Raw genomic sequence first — 23937 nt, forward strand, 5'->3', positions numbered from 1 at the left:
TCACATTTCATTTGGAAAGCATATGGATATGCAAATATGCTGAATTATGACAGGGATCACCATATGGCACTGTTTCACGTACAGTTTCTTACAATTTCTTTTTCGTTGTGTGCAAGCCAACCAACTATAGTCTTGGGAAAAAATCGCTGTATTGTTTTTTATGCAAATCCTTTGAAGGACCTATGGCAACAAGCAGCAAGGGAGTTTGCTCTTTGCCTTAATTTCTTAGCTAGAGTCAATTTTTGAGGCAGATTTGCTTTCTGGGAACTGGGCATTAGTGCTGGAGCTGAAAACCCCTGAAAGTGAGGAAAGCCTGCATGACATTTGTGACCATCTCTGTTCCAGGACAAGTGTGTGTGTAAATAAGTTGCAATAAGAATATACCCAGACTCTATATCACTGGTTTTTTCTCTGAAAGAAAGCTGACCTGCAATGACCTGACATCTGCTACTGTACAACAGAGAGGTGACTACATCAAAAGAATATTTAAAAGTCAAACAAACTAATCCATTACGTTAATATACATTTATCTACCTCAATGTATATGTAAATTAAGCCAGACAATCACAATAGCTGTACAAGTCAAATAAATCATAGGTGAAAATTTGTGGGTGAATCTGAAGCTACGTCTACACTGCAGGATAAATTCAAATTAGCTTAAACCGATTTTATAAAACAGATATTATAAAGTCGATTGTGCACGTCCACACTAGGCACATTAATTCGGTGGCGTGCGTCCATGGTCCGAGGCTAGCGTCGATTTCTAGAGCGGTGCATTGTGGGTAGCTACTGTAAAATAATGAGGCCAATAACTTCGATCTGCGTCCACACTAACCTTAATCCGATATAGTAATATCGATTTTAGCATTACTCCTCTTGTTTTGTAGGAATACAGAAATCGATTTAAAGAGCCCTTTAAATCGATATAAAGAGCTGTGTAGTGTGGACGGGTACAGCGTTAAATCGATTTAACAGCGTAGTGTGGACCAGGCCTGAGAAACAATCTGTACTACTTGGGGGTACATCTGAGCTATCACTCTGTAGCTTTTAATTAAATATAGGATAAATAAATTTAATTATCACTGCATCAACTTCTAAGCGCAAATTTATTTATAGGGAGATCAAATGCAGGAAGAATGCATAGCAAAAGCAATGATTTTTAAGCCCCAAATGACCTGCCTCTGATTTACCCATAAGCTTAATTTGTGTTTGAAATGCTGGTATTCCTTAATTTTTTTCTCGATGATTTATTTACATTACATACCAATCATATTATAGCAGAAGCTTGGGGCTTTTCTTTTTTAGAGGGAGAGAAGAGGAATTGGTTACAAATTAATTAATGATCAACTGCTAAACTAGAACAGCTCAGAATTGCTTATGGTCTGTTTTTTTCTTATCTGAGCATCTGGTCTGTGGAATCATATCAGTAGCCATAGCGCTCCCAGTTGGGCAGCAAAACCACTCATCTGTCCAACTGAATTAAGATTTTACTGATAAAACAGTTTCATATATCTGTTCTCTCAAAAGTTACTGTGTGCCTAGAAGTTGTATTTTTGGAGTTGGATTCCTTTACCAAGGAAGATCCAGTAAATGTACTAGTTGTCTGTAAAATGCCAGGCACGCCTATGGATATAAATATATCATAATTGCATTTATTGTAACTTTTTACATAAAATATGTATAACCTTTCAAAACTTTAAGAAATATAGTACTGCCTGTCAGAGACACCACCTTTACTTGGCAATTTTTCTGTTTTAAGAAATCACAAAAAAGTAACCTCAAACATACAGACTATTATTCTGCTTGATTATTACAATGTCCCTTTTGTTAAGCAATCCATTTCTGTCAGTCTCTTGAGTGGTCACTTAAGACAGGTTTTAAGGTACCTGTCATGGCTTTATTGCCTCTGTAACTGTGTAGTGCCAACAGGTCTCTTGGAGACACTTGAAATTCTCTAAATAACTTCCTACTGAAGATCCATTCTGATGAGTTAGATTGGACACAGATATTGCAGCTCCCAACAGTAGACTTTCAAAGTTAATTTTACCTTTTATTACTTTTACAGTGTTAAAATAACCCATAACATTTAAGCAACAGAACTTACTTTAATATTCACTTGTGTATACAGTTTGACCCTACTGACTTTGAAGTCAGTGTTAAAACTCCCACTGATTTTAATGGCATAGAATTGGACACAAAAGCATTTTCAGAACCCTGGAAGTATGGCATTAATGAAATGAAAGATGTTATTCTAGTGATTTTTAAAGTGTTCTGCTTTGTCATGTATTCAGATGGAAGGTTCAGTCAACTGTCCTACTCTGAAACAGGTTTCATAGATTCTATGGCCAGAAAGGACCACTGTCATAATCCAGTCTGACCTGTTGTATTACACAGGCCAGAGAACTTTCCCAAAACAATTTCCCGAGCAGATCTGTTAGAAAAACATTCAATCTTGATTTAAAAATGGTCAGCGATGGACAATCCACCATGACCCTTGGTAAACTGTTCCAATGGTTAATTATTCTCTGACCAATACTGTGATCTAGTGCACTGAGCACAGAATGTGGGGGACGGGGAAGTTTGATTTCTGAGTTCTAATCATGATTAACATTGCCCTTTCTTTGGCCTGAAGAAAGTCACTTAACCTCCCTACCTTCAGCTGCTTCACCATCTGTAAAATGGGGTTAACAATACTTACTGGCAGGGATATTATGAAGATTCTCTGGTCAATGACTGCAATGAGTGAAAAGCGAGATTATCTACACAAGTCAAATTGCAACAAACCGGAATAATAATTATGAAGAAATTTTATTTTTCACTTGCTTTTACATTGGCATATAATGGGATGCAATAACTGGAGTATTGGACATATAAGTTTGTAGCTTTACTTTAAATAGGTACATAGATATTTTTGCACCTCTTTGTGAAGAAGACAGCTGCAAGGCTTTCTTTTTCACAAGGCCTGAACTATATGCTCTTTGTACAAGCTCCAAAGAAAATCCTTAATGTACAAGTCCCTTCAAAGAAGGCAGATACCTTTGTTGCAGGTCACCAGGACCCCTGCTGCTCAGTGGCAGCTAAATGAATTTGGAGTTTCTGTAATTTATGCACTCCATATGGACACTGGATAGAAACTTTCAAGGGATAACTGGCTGACACATCACATGGAAATAAATCTTGAGGAAAGGACTATAAACAGTCTTCAAAGACACTGGTTATTAAAAACAGTGCACCCTCCTCAAAAAAATCAGCATCCATCAAGTTTATTTGTATTAATTAGCACATTTTTATGTCTCCTGTCTTAAGCAATGTTTAGAAAGCAATAGGGAGCAGGTTCAAATAACATCACTAGCTCTCCAAGTCCTGATTAAATAAAAAGAGGATACGTGACCCTGAAGAGCTGAAAGGCAGTAAAACTTGTAGCTCATTAGTCAGGACTACTAGCATGCTCCAGGTCACATTATGTTTGTGCCCTGTGAAGTGTTTTTAATAGCAGCATGATCACTGAACTTCTCCAAAGCACGAGAAAAATCAAAGCAGGATAACTATATAGAAATCATGACGTTTCCAACAGGTAAAATATAACCAAAATTAAAGCGAAGTGACAGACATAAAGCTAGGCTTTATCTGCAAGGAATGGAAAATACCCACCATGGGCAGGGAATTTAAATGTTCAGACTGCTTCTACCATCTTACTGACATACTTAAAATTTGTGAAAATATATCAACAATAAGAAAAATAATATTAATTCAATTATCCACTTAGGAAAATGCATTAAATAAACTTCATGTACAGACCTGCTCATCTGGTTAGGTGTTATGGGGGGGGGGGGGGTTTGGTTTGGTTTATTTTGGGGTGGGAGGGGGAATGGAAGGAGAGGATTTTGTATTCTCTTCAATCATAACATACTGGGCTAGATGAAGTGATTTTCTGACCGAGGCTGGCAACTCTCATGTTACTACAGCAGTATACTAAATTCTAAGGAAAACAGAATTGAACACCAGCTGAGAAACAGGGTAAGACTTGCTTGATAAGGAAGACGGACTAGATAGTACTATGTTCTTCTTGTCTTTAACATTTCTACCTATATATTTGTTCAGGCTTTCCAGTCAACATAGTCCCAGAGTTTCCTAGCACTTTAACCATCAGCTGAGCAATCTGTCTCAGGTCTTTTCCATGAAGCGAACCTGTTGCTGCAGTCACGGTCACAATCTATGTGCCCACAATTTTTACAAAAAGGTTGTTCCATACTTTTTCCTCTTATAAATATGAGTTGACCAGATACTATGGTGATGGGCAGTTTATTCATTATTAAATGATAAAAATCTATTATCTGATGATCCTGTGCCAAAGCATATTTGCAAAACGCTTTGAGTGAAATCTTGGCCCCCATAAAGTTAACATAAATATTCTCATTGCCTTAACAGAGCCAGGATTTCAGCCTTCATTATTTATCCCTGGAGGAGCATTTGAAATTGTACCTACCCAAACTGTTATCACTGCTCGTTGGCCAGGAGGCTATTCTGTCCCTTAACAACTTCTTTTTACAAGAGTCATCTGATTTCACGGAAAGTTCCACTTCCTCTTTCCTGATTTCTCGCACAAGCTGCATGCGGCACCGAGTAAAATCCCGAAAGGAAATCTTCCCATTTTCATCTGCTCCTAGTTGGTGCATAATCTCAGCAACAGACTCCTCCATATTCAACTGACGGCACACCATCAGCAAGTCATTTCTGTAGTGGGGAGAGGGGGAGAAAAAAGCAATTTAATTCATAAAACAATGCTAACTCTATCTAATCTGGAAATCCATTTATTCACAGACATTTAAATCTAATACAGCAGCTGTGAATTTTGTGAATCCAATAAAGGAATTGTGAGGTCGGCAGATTTCAAGCACAGAAATAATGCCTGAACAAAGTAAAGTTCTGAACTCCCACTACATCTCAGCAAAGCTGCACGCGACAACCCCGATGAGGTTGTATGTCCAGATTTTAACCATATTTACCAGAAAGATTTAGACTTCTATTCATTTACGCTGAAGCAAAATGCACCACAGAAAGAGCAGAAAAGGGGGAAAATACTAAACAATATTATTGTATAAATCCCCAATTTAACAGATACTAACATTTCTATTACCAGAGATATACAGAGCCAATGAGAACTGAACCTTGCACCATTACACCACTGCTCCCCTAATCGTGGTTTGCAACCCCAAACAGGGTCATGGGTCCAATGAGGCAGATTTGCCCCATGAGACACTGCCATCTGTCCCAAACATATCCAGGCTTGCTCCACAAACACCAAGCCAGGAGGCTGCCATTTTAATCTACAAAATGGTGGCATCCACACAGCGTGATCTCACACATACAGTGCGTGTGAAAAAGCAGCTTCTTGGCATGGCGTTGGTGGAACAGGTGCAAGCATGTTGGCTGTGAGGAGGTGGCTGTGCAGACACCATTTTGCTATTTGTATATCTGGCTGTGCAAGCATCCAAGTGAAAGACTCGAATCCAGTTCCTGGTGAGCAGCAGCCTTATCTCTGCTTGAGCTGGTAGGAGCCTGTGCTAACTTTTCTGAGATAGGAATCTGCATTGGCTTGTAAGCACCTTAAGGCAAGGCCCATGTTTTCTTTTATGCCAGCCAGAGTACCCTGTTAGCACTCGATAAAGAATCATTCTAAGTCACTGTCTCTGCACTGCAAGTTCCTCACAGACACAGGTGACTCACGACTGAGCATCTCAGACAGAGGAACAGTTTGCATCCTTTTTCCCTAGTGTGGACATGACAAAGTATCCTTGGGTGCAAGCCTTTCAGTACAAGCCTGATGCCATGGCTCTGCCAGCAGCTGAAATTGAACAACTCAGCAAAATTTCCTGCAATCAATTCTTGCAAGGAATATATGCCCAAACATTCTCTCCCAGAGTTCTGGTTCACTGTCAAAAATTAATACCCTGAACTCTGAACACTCAACTTGAAAAACTGTCTGGAGTCACAGGAAGCAGTAAGTTTCAAAATGGAATCATGGAAGCAAAAAGTTTGGGAACCCCTGCATTACAGTATCCTGTTAGGTAGTTCTAAGGGGTAAGTATTAGGAATAGATAATATTTAAACAACTAATCTCTCAGAAGATGGATGAGTGCTCCTGTTTCCATTTCACTGAGGAGAGGTAAAGCAATAAGTTAAAAACCCAAGGAGGGAGGGAAAAAAAAAAAAGAGAAATATTATTTTGAATAGTTGGTTTCAAACCTGTTCCCAGACTTTCTGATTACCTTTTAAAATCTCAGTTGTTCCAATTGTTCAATTGAAAGTGACAAAAGGGAAGGAAAAAAGACGGTTACTCACCTTTGCAACTGTTGTTCTTCAAGATGTGTTGCTCATATCCATTCCAATTACGTGTGTGGACGCTGCATGCACGTTCGTCGGAAGATTTTTACCCTAGCAACACTCAGTGGGTCGGCTGGGTCGCCCCCTGAAGTGGCGCCGTTATGGCGCCGGATATATACCCCTCCGACCCAATGGCCCCTCAGTTCCTTCTTGCCAGCTACTTCTACAGAGGGGAAGGAGGGCGGGTTTGGAATGGATATGAGAAACACATCTCAAAGAACAACAATTACAAAGGTGAGTAACCGTCTTTTCTTCTTCGAGTGCTTGCTCTTATCGATTCCAATTAGGTGATTCCCAAGCCTTACCTAGGCGGTGGGGTCAGAGTGAGATGTTGCAGAATGCAGAACTGCAGAGCCAAATGCTGCATCATCTCTGGACCGTCGAACCAATGCGTAATGTGAGGCAATGTGAGGCAAAGGTGTGAATCAATGACCAGGTAGCTGCTCGACATATTTCCTGGATGGGAACATGGGCCAGGAAGGCGACAGATGACGCTTGAGCCCGAGTAGAATGGGCGGTGAGGTGGCTAGCCAGAACGTGAGCCAAATCATAGCATGTACGGATGCAGGATGTTACCCAAGATGAAATTGTTGGGATGAGACCAGTAGGCCTTTCATCCAGTCTGCCACAGCTACAAAGAGCTGAGACGACCTTTGGAAGGGTTTTGTTCTCTCGATATAAAAGCCGAGAGCCCTGTGAATGTCTAGGGTGTGCAGCTGTTCCCGATGAGATAGGTGTGGCTTCGGGAAAAAGATTGGAAGGAAGATGTCTTGATTGACATGAAAGGCGGACATCACCTTAGGGAGGAAGGAGGGGTGTGGTCGCTGCTGTACCTTGTCCTTATGGAACACCATATAGGGGGGTCCGCTGTCAGGGCCCGAAGCTCAGATATGCATCTTGCCGAAGTAATAGCGACAGGGAAGGCTGTCTTCCAGGAAAGGTACAGCAGCAAGCAGGTGGCTAGTGGTTCGAAAGGAGCACCCATAAGCTTGGCTAGCCCAGGTTGAGGTCCCAGGTAGGGGTTGGGCGTCTAACTTGTGGGTAAAAATGTTCCAATCCCTTGAGGAACCTTGAAACTATGGGGTGAGAAAAGACTCATCAGCCATTTTCCCGACGGTAAAGGCGGAGATGGCTGCCAGATGCACCTTTATGGAAGAGACCGCTAGGCCTTGTTCTTTCAGGGACTAGAGATAGCCCAGGACAGTAGGAACTGACACCTGTGTGGGGACTGAGTTACGTTGAGCACACCAGCAGGAGAAACGCTTCCACCTGGCCAGATGTGTCATCTTAGTGGAAGGCGTCCTACTGCCCAAGAGCACCTGTTAGACCAAGGCAGAGCAACACAATTCAGACTGGCTCAACCACGCAGCAACCATGCTGTGAGGTGAAAAGACTGCAAGTCCGGAGGGTGAAGTCTGCCAAAGTCCTGTGTTATGAGATCCGGCCAGAGTGGCAGGGGGAATCGGGTCTGCCACTGAGAGATAAACAACATGGTGTACCAGTGCTGCCTCGGTCACGCTGGAGCAATCAGGATCAGGTGGGCGCTGTCCATGCGAAGCTTGAGTAGGACTCTGTGGACCAGCGGGAACGGTGGAAAGGCATAGGGTAGGTGCTTCTTCCACGGGATGAGGAAAGCGTCTGATAGGGAGCCCAGAGAGCGTCCCTGGAAGGAGCAGAACACCTGGCATTTCCTGTTCTCTCGGGAGGCAAAGAGGTCTATGTGGGGAAACCCTCAATTCTGGAAAACAGAATGGATGACATCCGGACGAACTGACCACTCGTGAGACAGGAAGGATCTGCTGAGGTGATCCACCAGAGTGTTCTGGACTCCTGGAAGAAAGGACGCTACCAAAATCGATTGAGTGGGCTATGCAAAAGTCCCAGAGATGGAAGGCTTCTTGACAAAGGAGGGAGAAGCGTGCTCCACCCTGCTTGTTTATGTAAAACATGGCCGTTGTGTTGTCCGTGAACACTGATACACAACGGCCTTGGAGATGTTCTCAAAACACCTGGCATGCTAGACGCACCGCCCTCAACTCCCACACATTGATGTGTAAGGCTAACTCTTGAGTTGACCAGAGGCCTTGAGTGCGTAGGCCCTCGAAGTGAGCACCACAACCCAGAGATGATACATCCGTGGTTAGGGCCATCGAGGGTTGCGGCGGGTGGAATGGCATCCCTGCACAGACTAGAGTGGGGTTTAGCCACCAGGTTAGAGAGCCCAGAACCTTTTGGGGAATAGTGAGCACCAAATCCAGGCTGTTCCTGCGTGGCCGGTATACTGAAGCAAGCCATGTTTGAAGGGGATGGAGACGTAGCCTGGCGTGTTTGGTCACGAAGGTGCAGGAGGCCATGTGACCTACTAGACTGAGGCAGTTGCGCACCAACGTTGTCGGGAAGGTCTGAAGTCCTCGAAGGAGGTTTGAAGTCCTTGAATAATTATAGCCATTGCTTGAAAATGCGACTGTGGGAGGCAGGCTCTGGCCAGACTGGAGTCCAGAACCGCTTCGATGAAGTCTATTCTCTGAGAGGGTGTCAGAGTAGACTTCTCCGTGTTGATCAGCAGGCCTAGGCTCCTGAAGAGGTCTTGGATGATGCACAGGTGATGTGACACTTGTAACTGGGAGGTCCCTTGAATGAGCCAATCATCGAGATACGGGTAGACGTGTACCCGATGATGCCAGAGGGAGGCAGCGACTACGGCCATGCATTTCGTGAACACTTGCAGGACCGCAGAAAGGCCGAACGAAAGTACAGTGAACTGAAAGTGTTGATGGTTGACCACAAAACGGAGGTACAGTCTGTGTGATGGGTAAATTGTGATGTGGAAATATGCGTCCTTCATATCGAGGGCGGCATACTAGTCTCCCGGATCCAGGGACAGGATAACGGTCCCCAGGGTTACCATGCAGAACTTCAACTTTATCATGAATTTGTTGAGTTCTCGCAGGTCTAGGATCGGTCGTAGATCTCCCTTTGCCTTGGGGATTAGGAAGTAGCGGGAATAAAACCCCTTGTCCGTCATGTCTTTTGGCACCCCCTCTATGGCTCCCATGGCTAGGAGCGACTGGACCTCTTGTAAGAGGAATTGCTCGTGAGAGGGGTCCCTGAAGAGGGACGGGGAGGGAGGGTGGGAAGGTGGGGTTGAAACAAACTGGAGGTGGTATCCCAATTCCACCATGTGCAGGACCCAACAATCGGAAGTGAGCTGGGACCAGGCAGGGAGGAAATGGGAGAGCCAGTTGACAAATGGAGGAAAAAGGATTTGGGAAAGTAACTAGTAGGCCATCCTCAGGCGTCCCATCAAAAGTTCTGCTTAGGCCCCACTGGTGGTTTAGAGGGGGCCTGATTTTGACCCCCTGGGGGACCAGACTGCCTCCGACGATTCCCTCTACCATGCCTTCTGCTAAAAGTCCTGATGCAGCCTAGGCGGGGCGTAAGGGCGGTGTGGCTGGGGCCAGAAGGTTCTGCGTTGGGTCACTGGCGTGTGCATTCCCGGCGAACGCATTATGACTTGACTGTCCTTCAGACTTTACAATCTGGGGTCAGTCTTGTCTGAGAAAAGGCCCTGGCCTTCGAAGGGCAAGTCCTGAATAGTTTCTTGTAATTCAGGAGGAAGGCCTGAGACCTGGAGCCAGGAGATACGCCTCATCGTCACTCCTGATGCCAGAGTTCTGGCTGCAGAGTCCGCTGCATCCAGGGAGGCTTGGAGGGAGGTTCTTGCCACCTTTTTACCCTCCTCAAGTATGGCTGTAAATTCTTGATGGGACTCCTGGGGAAGAAGCTCCGTAAACTTTCCCAAGGACGTCCACGTGTTAAAAGTTATACCTGCTTAGGAGGGCTTGTTGGTTTGCCACCCTAAGTTGAAGGCTCCCAGCCAAACATATTTTGCAGCCTAGGAGGTCCATGCGCCTAGCCTCCTTCAACTTAGGAGCAGGGGCTTGCTGGCCATGATGCTCCCTTTCATTCACCAATTGCACTACTAGAGAGCAAGGAGGTGGGTGAGTGTAGAGATATTCATACCCCTTTGAGGGGACCATGTATTTTTTCTCTCTACTCCCCTGGCTGTGGGGGTAATCGAGGCTGGGGATTGCCAAATGGTGTCCGCATTCGCCTGTATGGTGTGGATAAATGGGAGAGCCACTCTAGTAGGTGCGTCAGCCGAAAGGATGTCCACTACAGGGTCCTCTATTTCAGGGACCTCTTCCACCTGTAAGTTCATATTTTGAGCCACTTGTCTTAAGAGGTCCTGATGGGCCCTTAGATCAACTGGCGGAGGGCCTGAGGAGGATGTTCCCACCACCGCCTCATCTGGTGAGGAGGAAGAGGAGAGGCCAGGGACCAGAGGGTCCTGTGGTGGCTCCTGTTCTTGAGGATCATCATTTGCGTCAGGTGGGACCTGGGTATCTGCAGGTAGTATCGGAGCCTCATCCGTGCCCATGGCGGGGGACGGCTTACTGTCGCCTCTGGCTCCCGGTGTTATGATGGGGCCGATCGTGGAACCACTGAAGGAGCACCTTGTGCTTGGTGGTATGCCCATGGTGTCCAGAGGGACCAGTGATGGGGTCCTTGCTCATGGCTCTGGCTCTTGGGAAATATATGGGTGGGGACATCCAAGTCGCGCTCCTGTGGATAGGAGGCACTACCAGCCTGTGATGACACTGATGTGTGTCTTGACGGCCACGGCGGTGCTGACAGACCCTGAGAGGCAGCCCCGGTTCTGGTTGTTCTTTCCCAAGGCGGTATCGGAGAGTGGTACCGGGAGCTATAATGGTACTGTGAGCGAGACCGGGACCTGCAACCATAGCGGTGCCAGGAGGTCGACCGGGATCTCGAGTCCCTTCACCTGGAACGGCTGCGAGACGCGCGGTGCCGGGAGTCGAATCAGTACTGTGAGTATCTGGCAGGCGAACGGGAGGCCGAGCAGTGCCGCGAGCGCGACTGGTACCGCGACGGAGAGCGGTGCCGGGACTGCGAGGGATGTCGTGACCGAGATAGTCAGCAGGACCGAGATCTTGAATGATGCCTCTTGGCGGCTCCCACGGAGGGTGGCCTCAGCAGGGCAGGCTTGCCAATAGATTGGATGATCCGCACCAGCGGTGCCGGGGGTTTAGGCAGCGTGGTCTCCATCATTGTGATCAACTCCCGTGCCGTGGAGAAGATCTCCGGCGTGGATGGGAGAGTGAGCTCAACCACGGCGTGACCCGGGGAGCTTTCGGGCACCAGACTCAACGGCCCTTGCGGGACCAGAATAGATGGTGCCGCACTCGGCAGTGCTGCAGCTGATGAGGGTGCCGGGCGATCTGTTGTCAACAGGCGCTCCTTCTGTGGTGCGGGTGGTGCCGAAGCCGCCAGAGCGCTGTGTTGCTTCCTGGGCCGCAGGGACAGGGAATGGTGCTGAGCAGACGTCAGTGCTGGTGAGGGTCGGTGCCGTGGCCCCTTAGCGGTACTGGAGCGGTCCGGAGCCTAGAGGAGCGCTCCTCACAGATGCAGGCTGTTGAGCGCTCGGTACCGATGTTGTAGGGCTAAGTGCCGCTTCCATGAGGAGCTGTTTCAGTGGAAAGTCCCGCTCTTTCTTCGTCCTCGGTTTAAATGACTTACAGATGTGGCACTTCTCAGGAAGGTGGGATTCCCCTAGGCGCTTGAGGCAGGAATCGTGGAGATCCCCTATTGGCATCGGCTTTCGGCACACCGAGCACGGTTTGAATCCCGGTGACCTGGGCATGAGCCCGGCACCGGGGTGGAGGAAAGGGGCTAATCCCTGATCCCCCCTTCAACTAATTATATATATACACACACACACACACACACACCCCACAACTAACACTAAATACAACTGTAAACACAATTAACAGAAGAACAACGAGTAAGCTAGGGAAGTGGAGATCAGCAAAGCCGTGCTCCACAGTTCCAAGGACCGTCACAGGCAGTAAGAAGGAACTGAGGGGCCATTGGGTCGGCAGGGGTATATATCCAGCGCCATAACGGCGCCACTCCAGGGGGCGACCCAGGCGACCGCCAAGTGTTGCTAGGGTAAAAGTCTTCCGATGAATGTGCACGCGGCACGCATACACCTAATTGGAATCGATATGAGCAAGCACTCAAAGAACTCTGAATTCAGATCCACACATTGCTCCAAATCTCAAAAAGCAAGAAGAACGTTGCAACAAAATCAATTCTAAGGGTAGGTATAACTGTACATATCTTTTTGTATGAAACGTAATTAAGATTGATGCATGTAAATCAAACTACACACTGTGCCAAAAATAACCATTCAAGGACACTGGGACTGATGGTATCCTTTGTTTTGTCTGAGGGAGGGAAGAGCTATTGGAGTGTCCCTTGGACTATGATTGGGCGATGAGGAAGAAACCTTCCACAGATGCTTGCATGTCTCCCATCCAGAGATCCTCCTTTTGTGTTTTCTCCAAAAGGAGACAGAACAAAATTTGTAAAAGAATAAATGGTAGCAGTTGAAACGGACAGGGAGGATGAGACACAATGTAAAAAATGGCTTAATACTAACCAGATAAAAACAACATTGTATGGATTAAAAATTGGTTCCTAAAAAGGAACAGGCCATAGTCCTAATCAACGAGACTCCTGAGGAACAGTAGGAAGGAATGTACCTCAGGAACCCACAGTTCAAATATCTGATATTCCCATTAATGATCTAGGCTCCGGTTCTGTGAAATACTTAAAATACGTGCTTTGCTGACTCAGGGCCCTAGAGCAGTGCTGAAAAAATTCACTCGCTTAGTTACCACTCATGAGTGAGAAACTCTCCCTAACCGGCAAAGGACCTATGCCATCAATGTCTAGTTTCTGTGAAAAAAATTAAGTTTCTTGCTCATATAGAGCAAATACGAGACTCTGAATTTATACTACTTAGCAAACTAATAATATTCTGAATATTGTGCAGGAAGTTTGTGTGCATGGAATAAGTACCTGAAATTCTTATAAAATAAATGACAGAGTATGTTACACTACAGCCATTTGATATTACAGTCAATGTCTATCTGTTCTATAGAAAAACAGTTATAGACTGCCTGGAGCTTTACAAATCTGTAATTCCAGAACAGCTGCCCCACCAGGCCTCCTGGCACAGGCTTTTATGGTGAAACTAGAATACAAAAACAATAATAAAACACATTTCTTGATGACAGTGTATTGTAGCCAAAAAATTCCCCACTTAGCTTAAGAATGAGTTTATTATGGAAGATATAAATTGCATGATGCATGCTGACTATAAATGACTGATTATGCCTAAAATTGTATCATGAATTTTTTTATTTTTTCTATTAAAGAGAACAAAAACTGACATCAATAATATCTGATATAAAGGTAGTACATTAATATTACATAGTGTGACATGGTAGCCCTTTCTCGAGCACCCTTTTGCAGCAGACCATGGCACAACATATATGCCTGCCTTGGTTTCACCTTCTTTTGTCAGTAGAAAGGAATAAAGTCTTCCAGTGTCCACTTCAAAGTGCCATCCTTGGACATAATTTATTCAGGTAAACATGAGAATCCATAGAACCCTCATGATAAAACAGCTCTCCACAAAACCCCAAAGTTCATGGCAGTTTCCCGTGAAATTTCCAGCTCCCCCTCCCGCAAGTCCATCTCCAGTCTTTTTGCCCTTGTTCTAGGGCTCCACTCTCCAGGTGACTCCCCACCTCAGAGTTCTCAGATTCACTAGTTTCCCATTCACACTTGCGCAGTAGCCCCAAGTCAGATCTCCTGTGACAAAGCTCCCCGCAGTGTTCCACTCAGCCAGGCCTTTCTTGAGAGTCCTACCTCTACTCAGGCAACAACCCCGCAGGACCAGACATGTTCTGGGCTCCGGTTCCTGCTGACTTCCACTCAGGTCTGCTGCAAGGGGGCTTCCCACAGTGTTTCACACACCCAGGCTTCTCTGCCTGTGAGTCATACCCCTGCTCCTGGGACCCACCATCCAGCATCAAACCTCTTGTTTCAGGCTTAGCTTTCCTAACCAGGCCGGTTCTTCACCTTGTTCCTGTGGCCTCTGCAAGAGCTCTCCTGTAACTTGACAGGGTTCCGCAACTCCAGACGGTCCTCACCATCAACTTTCCTCATCTTTTGTTCTTCCCAATGGCTCTCTGTTCCAGGTCTTCTCTGCTGCTCCCGTTTCTCCCTGAGTCTCTCCTTCCCTCCTCAGGCAACTCTCACTTGCCTCTTTCCTGACTGACTCTTTACTGTTTCAGTATTTTCCCATTTTTATACCATCTATATGTTTCAGTTCCCCATCTGTGAAATGTGGATAATACTATTTCTCTACTTCACATGGGGGAGGGGGAGCTGTGGATAAATACATTAAATATTGTGGGGTTCTTAGATACTACTGAATTGGATTGTATAAGTGCCTAAAATAAATAAGAGAATTCCTACTCATGTGCTTAAAAGTTAAACATGTGCATGTGTGTTTTCTGGATTGGGACTTAAGACAGAAATAACAGAACAAAATGATAAACTGGGGGAGGCAGGGCAGGTCCCTACAGGAAGACAAGGATTAAAAGAGTAAGCAATCATGAGATGATTTTATTGTTATACATGCTCCTTGTGATTTCTCTACTTGCTCTCTAAATACAGAGATTTTTAATACATTGCAATCTGCAGACTCTCTCCCAAATGAAGTCAGAAACTTGTGGGAGGTGAGTGAGTAGGGTTAATATGAACTATAAGAAACTTTTTCATACTATTAGCCGAAGATATCAAATGCTAGTGAAATTATTGATCCAATTCACATCTAAGCATGTCAACCATTCTGGAATGATATTAGCTTTATCCATTTCCCTCTATTCTCATATTATCAGAATACAACATTTTTTTCCTTTTTAAAAATAATACTGCAAAAAATATTTTCTAAGGAATCTGCTTAAAAAGACACATACACATCATCTAGAAGATGTATGGGAATTTGTTCATGTAAATACCTGCACATAGAGATTAACATCTAACAGGAATACATACTTCGCTTCCATTAAATTCCTGATTATTCCCACTCAAAAATACCCTGAGGCACAAAATTAACCATTTAAAAATTGCAATTTCCACAGCTACCAACTGTGACATCAGAGACTTATGGCTTCAGGTCTGGAATAAGTAGCAAGATCATCTTAACTAAAGAAATAAAGAATCCTGTATTCATAAAATATTCTTAGTAATACAATTAGTACGAAGTCGTAAAAATATGAACTAGCTGAATTATTATGATTTATAGTCAGTATGACTCAGATTTTCCCATGCTCTCAGGCTTGAATACAGCAAATAAATACGTAAAGCAAATGCTTAACTTTACGAACAGTAGTTGTCCTATGACTTCAAGAGATCTATTCACATTCTTGAAGTTAATACAGTAACTCCTCACTTAACGTTGTAGTTATGTTCCTGAAAAATGCGACTAAGTGAAACCATGTTAAGCGAATCCAATTACCCCATAAGAATGAATGTAAATGGGGAGGGGGTTAAGTTCCAGGGAAAAAGTTTTCTGACATACAGTACAGTATTATAGTTGGGAGGTGCCCCCGCCTTACCCCACACAGGCGCAGCCCACTGGCACTGGAGACAATGAGACAGGCAAGAAGGCTGAAGGTGCTGCAGTCTAGGAGAAGCACATTGTGCAGCAGCAGCTTCCCTTACTCTGCAAGCACCAGGTGCAGGGGCACAACCCTCGGCCTGCCCATGCCCCCCCCCACACCCGTCCAAGCCCAAGCCCCCACCCTCCCTCTTTACTCCGCACGCTGCATCCTCGCTCCTCCCCCTCCCTCCCCTGCCTCTTGCCCACAGCACTTAGCTGGCTTGCAGCATTCAGGAGGGAGAAGCGAGGACATGGTGTTCAGGCTCCCCCCTCCCTCCCCTGCCTGTGACAGTCAGCTGGTTTGCAGAATTCAGGAGGCAGAGGAGGGAGGGGGAGCCTGCGAGCCAAGTCCTTGCTCCTCCCCCATCCCTCCTGAACACCGTAAGCCAGCTGATTGCCAAGGGCAGGAGGCAGGGGGAGGAGGGAGAAGGCAGGTGGGAGGCACTGTGAGAGGGCATAAGCGAGCTGATGGTGGGGGCTGCCAGATGTGAACAAAGCAGGCAGCCAAACAATGTTATAGCAAAGCACTGCACAACTTTAAATGGAGCATGATCTATAATTGAGCAGGGATGGAAGATCAAAACAACGTTAAGTGAGAGGACTTAAGTGGGGAGTTACTGTAATGTGTTTAAATTCTTTGCTGAATTGGAGCCCGAGATGTGCAAATACTGGACTGAAAATGTCATTAGGTTTTTAACAAAAGTCCTCTTTAAGAGCTAGGTATTACCATCATCATTTTTCCTCTCTTGAGCATAATCCAAAACTGACTGAAGTCAATGGAAGTCTTTGACTTCAACAAGGTTTGGATCAGGCCTTTATTGTGATGAAACACACTGGGATCAACAAAATTACATGCTGGAGGATATGATTAGGTCCCTATCAAGTTCAGGGTCCATTTTGGTTAATTTCACAGTCATGGAATTCTAAAAATCATAAATTTCATGATTTCAGATATTTAAATCTGAAATTTCACAGTGTTGTAATTGTAGGGGTCCAGACTCAAAATGGAGTTGTAGGGGAGGTCACAAGATTATTGTAGGGAGGTTGCAGTATTGCCATCCTTACTTCTGTGCAACTGCTGCTAGCAGCGGTGCTGCCTTCAGAGCTGGACTCTGAGTCAGAAGGCTCTGGTCTCCAGTCACCCAGCTCTGAAGGCAGCTCTGCCACCAGCAGTAGCAGAGAAGTAAGAATGGCATAGCATGGTATTACCACCCTTAGTTCTATGCTACTGCCTTCAGAGCTGCGCCCTCGGCCAGCAGCCACCATTCTCTGGCTATCCAGCTCTGAAGGCAGCAGGGCATGAGTAAGAGTGGCTTGGTATGGTATTGCACCCTTACTTCGGTGCTGCTGATGGACTGCTGCCTTGAGAGCTGGGCGCCCGGCCAGCAGCCACCGCTCTCTGGCCATCCAGCTCTGAAGGCAGCACAGAAGAAAGGCTGGCAATACTGCAACTCCCCTACGATAACCTTGCAACACCTGTGCAACTCCCTTTTGGGTAGGGACCTCCAGTTTGAGAAACGCTGGTCTCCCCCATGAAATTGTGAAATCTGTATACAATAGAGTAAAATTACACAAAAGACCAGATTTCATGGGGGAAAATCAGATTTCACACTCCGTGATGTGTTTTTCACAGCTGTGAATTTGGTAGGGCCCTACATATGATCATCCCCTCCATGCATATCTAATTTCATGTATACGTAGGCTAGTATTTCAAAGAGACACAACAGTGTGGGGAGTCTAAACTCTTGCAGGCTCTTTGAAAATCCCAGCAGTAACACAACCATACAAAAAATATGTGCCAACAAGTTACATACAAACTATTTAGAGCAGACGTATTGGTATGCTATCATGTCAATTCTGCTACGATACTCAAGTCAGTAACAAGTTTCAGAGGGTAACCATGTTGGTCTGTATCAGTAAAAAGATGCTACCTACGCCGATGGGACAGCTTCTTCCATCAGCATAAGTACTCCACCTCCCCAACAGGCAGTAACTATACTGACAGGAGCTGTTGTCCCATCAACATAGCGTTGTCCCACCAGGAGTTCAGCTGGTATAACTGCATTGCTCAGCGATGTGGACTGAGTGAGTCTTAAAAGAAAGGAGCCAGAAAAATGTTGGATTCATTTTCATCTTCTCATGTCTGACAAAAAAATAATACTTTATCCTTCAAGGGCCTAGCTCTCTTCTCACTACCTATAATCTGGTTTTACACCCAGTTAACTCATCTGGCTTCACTGCAGATACTCCTGATTCACACTAGTGTGAGATCACAATCAGGCCCATCATCTTTACTCTTTTTAAAATACTCTTTCAAAATCTTTAGCTTTTTAGGGCAATATGGACACCAAGGCACAATGAACAGGGAACCATAACTATTTACGAATACAAAAGAAATAAAGGCCACATGAATCATTCTTAGCATTTCAAGCAGCTTTGATGTCAATGACTAGGCTTTGGCCCAAAGGGAATATCAGCCTTGCTAAATTACACCCTGAGGGGATAAAAGATTTGCCTGATCCTGTTAAAAAAGAAAAAAAGAAAAAAAAAAAAAAAGAAAAAGAAAAAGAAAAAAACAACCCACACACACATTCTTACTGTGTTTAGTAACAAACCACTTCGCCATTTTTTCCCTCCAAGACCAGGAGAGGTATTTTCTACATAAAAATGTTGCTGTATCATAATTATATCTTCACTCTGTAACACACTCATTTTAGAATTTGTTTATTAAGGAGTTCAAAAGTTGAGAGAAAAAAAAGCTTCTGCCTAGATAGACTCTTTTAAATTCATGCACCATAACTGCTTAAATGTACCAAATAATAGGTTTTAATGATACTGTGGCAATCAGAGCCAAGATACCTAAACACAAGTCTTGTGGACAATTGATAAGAGAGTTAAAGAAACTAGATTGAGCCCCTGCTGACACACAGGAAATGGTGAACAGTTCTTTTAACAGGATTATACCAGTATGTAGGCTGTTATTCTGTCAAGGTTTTTTTTTTAATGATTTAGCAGTTCCTATTTGGCCTCTCTACTTAGAACAACAATACTAAGAAAAGCATTAAGCTTTTCAACTTTCCAAATCTTAGCCATTCAGTTTAGCAAGTGTAGGATTTATATAAACACGAACAATTATAAAATGATTTTAATTTTAATAATTAATAGTTGGTATATAGAGGGAATTTGAACCATTTAGGTTCTTTTTCTCTTCACTGAGAAAAAGTAAACATAAAAATGTATGCAAGTATACCAACTGCATGGTACAACACTATTTTACAACTGAGTGGGTAAATCAGAGGCTCATTTTAGAAATTATGACTGGGGAAAATGTATACATTTATTAATGCTTGTATTCATTAATAGGATTACCAAACCTTCAATTTATCCATTCTGACAAATTTTGGTACAGTGAGACACAAACAGCACTTATCAACCACATAAAATTTTTCCCCCTACAATTTACATTTTTAGAATGCAACGTTCAGTTGTACTTTCTTCTGCCCATTGCTTTGGTCAATGAAAAGAACTACCTGCAAAAGAATCTATTCTAAGGCATTTGCACATTTACACTGGTCATTTATATCATGAACAGTAAATTATTGGATTATATAAAATTAACAGCAATTCTGACCCACTTACATTTTTAAACAGCTGCAAATAATAATGCTATTCTGCTAGGAAATTGTTTAGTCACTGTCTACACAATCTCCATCCTAATGCATCTTTAATTTTAATTTTTCTGCTTGATAAGAAAGTTTCTGTGCCAAGAGTTTCCTAGAGGCAATTAGAATAAACATCTATTCCCAGATATTTAAACTATAATTAAGATGTATTTCTCGATTTGTAGACATATAAAGATCCCATTCTGCCTGAACATTTTGTAACAGCTAAAATAAAAAAAGTTGAGGGAAAAATATTTTAATTTTGCTAAAATTCTTTAGTTCTTGAAATGTGTTTACTAAATGCATTTGATAGCACTTCATGTATAATCAGTTTCACAGCTTCCCTTGCATAATCAATTAGACCCTAGTCCCAAAAATATTTACGCATAAGTACCTTTAAAGATGACAACAACAACAAGATGGAAGTGTGCTTTTGTTTTTTAGCAGGGACAATTTCAACTTAAAAAAAAAAAACAATCAGAATTATTTTTACCTACTATTATTACAAATGATGCCTAAGATTACTATAACTGAAAGAGATTAGAAGGAAAACTTTTTTTTTATTTCAGTTAGTTTACTTTGTGCATATGGCGGCATTTTAGTGATTTTTATCTGGTAGTAGGAAAGCCTCAGTGCTAGCACACCACTAGCCCAAAGTAGGTCAAGTGCTACACCCAGGAATCACTAACTTCAACTCTGTAGCATGTCAGAAGATTACTAATGGAGTCAAAATTAGCTCTGTTGCTACACAGTGGAGAGAGGAGGGGGTAAGAGTGGCGTTTAGGGCCCTCAGAGGGAGCCCACACTACCAGGTACACATACCTGTCCCCAGATTCTCTAACTAGGCAAGGGAAATCCTCTCTAGCGGTCAATCCTGCAAGGGATCCATGCAAGCACCAGGGTCTACCTCTTTGAGCCCCATTACAGAATCAAGGATTCTATTAGTCAGTTTGTCTTGGGGTTGGGTTTTTGTTTGTGGTTTTTTTTTTTTTTGGTATCTTTCTCACAGCAATAATGAATAGAAACACTAAAAATGAAAAAAAAAAAGTGATTGCAAAACCACAAACAAATATTGTCAGGGAGACTGGGGCTTATATTGACATAAGTGGTAGTGCGTGTAACTTATGTTGCTCAGGGGTGTGAGTAACCCACCTCCCAGAGCAACATATGGGTAAGTTACACCGACCTAAGCTCCGGTGTGAACAGCGCTATGTTGGCAGGATAGGGTGTCTTCACCAGATGTGCTACAGCGGTGCATTGGTGACTTTTCAAGCTCCCAGGACAGTATTTGTGTGGTTAGCAGTATGTACTAATGGTTTTCACACCTAACTGCCTCTTCCCTCATTGCCCATTAACCTTGCTGACTTAGTGACATACAAACTGTTATAATCTCATGTCTCCTCAGATTCTCCTCACATGCTTTCATAAAACAGCCATTCAGGAGAAAAGAGTTACATTTCCTCATCTTCTCTTTTAAAACAAGTGAAACAGCAATACTGAAGCTATGCTAAAGTTTCTGTAATGATTTTAAACTATATAAAAACATCACCTGGACAAGTGAGACTTGCTGGTAATTTTCTTCTTGTAAGTGGGAACTCAGAAGAGTGGACAAAGAATGCAAAATATGACAAATTGTCTGCTGCAGTAAATCCAACTGGCAGCTGTTGCTCAGGAAAAAGTCCTCATTCTAATCTGAGTTGAAACCAATATATTCATTCCTGTCACTTTGACTGATCAGAAAGAGATTGATAAATTGATGTTTGTACACTGTCTCTTATACATACATTTGGAAGGCTCCATGTATTCCGTAACAAAATCGACCTATTGCTGTAATATGCTGGATTCTGCATCACTCTAATGCAAAACACTCATTTAAATTTAAAAATAGATTTTTGAATGAATTAAATATGAAAATAAATAATGTAGTCAGTGCAATACCCATTGTTATTCACTTCGATATCAAATTTGATTCCATCGATCTATGATATCTCATTGGCAATCAAACAACAATTTATAATATTTAAAATACATTGTAGTCCATCAAGAGTGGAAAAAAAATCATACCCTAAATTGCCAGCCTTGTGCGCGGGGGCAGGCAGGGTTCGGGAGAGCAGCGATGCCAGCCTTGCGCAGGGAGGGGGATTCAGGCGAGTAGCTTGGGCTAGGCCCAATCAGTGTCCTGTTTTCCCTTTGGAAAATATGGTCACCCTACTTTAGATGCAGAGTCCTGTTTAAAATTGTGTTAAAGTGAGTTAACACATTTTTTTCCTATCCCAAATGTAGGCAAAGATCTGGGGAAAAGGAAGTAGCAGCTGCTGTTCTGGAGTCACAGGAAGGAGGGAAGGCAAGCTCAAAAGCATGTCTCTCTCACTGACAGAAGTTAGCACAATAAAAGATATTACCTCACCCGCATTGTCAAAGGTTAAAAAAAGAGGTGAAAGAGGAGCATTAAGAGCTTGGAAGGAGAGGTGCAAGCAAGCAGAAGAGGCTTTCCTGGACACTTGGAGGAAGAGACAAAAAAGTAGCAGTGGAAATAGATTTTTTTTTTTTATCAACGATAGCAGGAAAACCCCTATTCTTACAAAAAAGCATCATATTGCAATCTCATATATAGGCAAACGAAACAGGGCCTATGTGACTAAGGCATCATCCCACAAAAAAAATACAGCATATGAAGAAACTACACTGCATAATACTAAAGAAAAGAAAACATGAGCAGCCAACCTGCCCTAAGTCCACACACTGCTTACAGTCAAAAACTCATCCCCTTGCAGGGGGCTGGCTTTATTAATAAAGAAAGAAACTAACAATAACTTAAGCTTCTTATTCAGCTGTGACACTAAGTGCCCTCCCAGACCCGAAGAGCTTAGTGTAGCTTGAAAGCTTGTCTCTTCCACCAACAGAAGCTGGTCCAATAAAAGAGATTATCTCATCTGCCTTCTCTCTCTAATATCCTGGAACCAACACTGCTACAAGAACATTGTAAACATAAAAATTCACCTCCTCACCTTCTGCCCAGGCTCGGCTACTGCTAGGATCCCACTACTGCTGGATTGCCCAGCCCTCTCTAGAAAGCCATTCTCACCTCTGGAGAAGAGGAAAGCCATCTGCCCCAGTAGGTCCACAGCTTAACCCTTTCCCAGCGGGACCAGTATCTATTAATAGGGTGTTTTAGGAAAAGACTATCAGCCTGTTAAATGAATTATTTGACAATAAGCAAAAGACAACAACATTTGTATAATATATTTACTAGAAATAAAGCAATTAAATGTCCATTTCAAATATTATTCTGACCCTTTGCCTCAAATTAGCAATACAAACTGCTTAGCAGAAGGAAAAAAAAAGAGCTTACACTGTCTTCTCTACTGCATCTTATGTAAGGTAACATGACTATTGCTACTGTAATTATTGTGGGGAAACAAAGCTCTGTTTATCGATAAAACTTCCTGATGTTCTGCGCTTTCCCTTTGTTTTAATCTGCTACTTTTAAACTTTGCTATTTAAAATATAGTAAATTAATTAAAAAAAGACAAGAAAATAGAATATTTGATATGGCCCACCAATTTCACTGCATGGTAGGAAACACAAAGAGCTCAATTCTCACACTCCAGATGTAGCATGGGCTTTGTACAAATACATTTTGCATTATTAAATTTAAGAATTCAGTTCCCCATAAAATTCTCAGTGGGAATGATGTGTTAAATGTGCTCATTAAAGATACCAATGCTAATTAACACCCTAGTGCTAGGGAACAGTCATTGAACAGTGAATATATTCCATAATTACACTGCTAATTCTAGCAGATGCATGTGACCACTCTCAGTAAAGATAGAAGGAAAATTTTAAAGGCCACATATACTTAGGTGGAAATTAGACCAATTTCCAGACTTGTCTAAACAACGCTCTCACAAACCCATCCCGTTGACTTTACTATTCCCTACCCCATACTTACTGAAACATAAGATGTTTTAGTGCAATTTTCTATAATTTAAAACAGTTTTGTTCTTGTTGCTGACCCCAATACAGATTCTCAGCAGTGTTCCTCTCTCTAAAGAGTCTGACATGGAATTACATTAACAAATTCAACATTCAGAAGTATCAGACGGGTAGTAGTGTTAGTCTGGATCTGTAAAAAGCAACAGAGAGTCCTGTAGCACCTTTAAGACTAGCAGATGTATTGGAGCATAAGCTTTTGTGGGTGAATACCCACTTCGTCAGATGCAGGTAATGGAAATTTCCAGAGGCAGGTATAAATATGCAGGCAAGATGATGGCAATTCGTAATCCA

General features: G+C 43.3%; 1 protein-coding gene across 2 annotated transcripts in view; it reads right to left on the reverse strand.

The window, feature by feature from the left end:
• The window catches only part of MCC (MCC regulator of WNT signaling pathway), a 341462-nt gene that overhangs the window by 294189 nt on the left and 23336 nt on the right, over positions 1–23937 (reverse strand). For both annotated transcript variants that reach the window (XM_050945632.1, XM_050945631.1), the window contains exon 2: positions 4487–4734. In XM_050945632.1, coding sequence (XP_050801589.1) covers positions 4487–4734 — 248 coding nt within the window. The remainder of the gene's footprint in view (positions 1–4486; positions 4735–23937) is intronic.

The sequence above is a fragment of the Gopherus flavomarginatus genome, chromosome 3, assembly GCF_025201925.1.
Source record: "Gopherus flavomarginatus isolate rGopFla2 chromosome 3, rGopFla2.mat.asm, whole genome shotgun sequence".
Lineage (NCBI taxonomy): Eukaryota > Metazoa > Chordata > Testudines > Testudinidae > Gopherus > Gopherus flavomarginatus.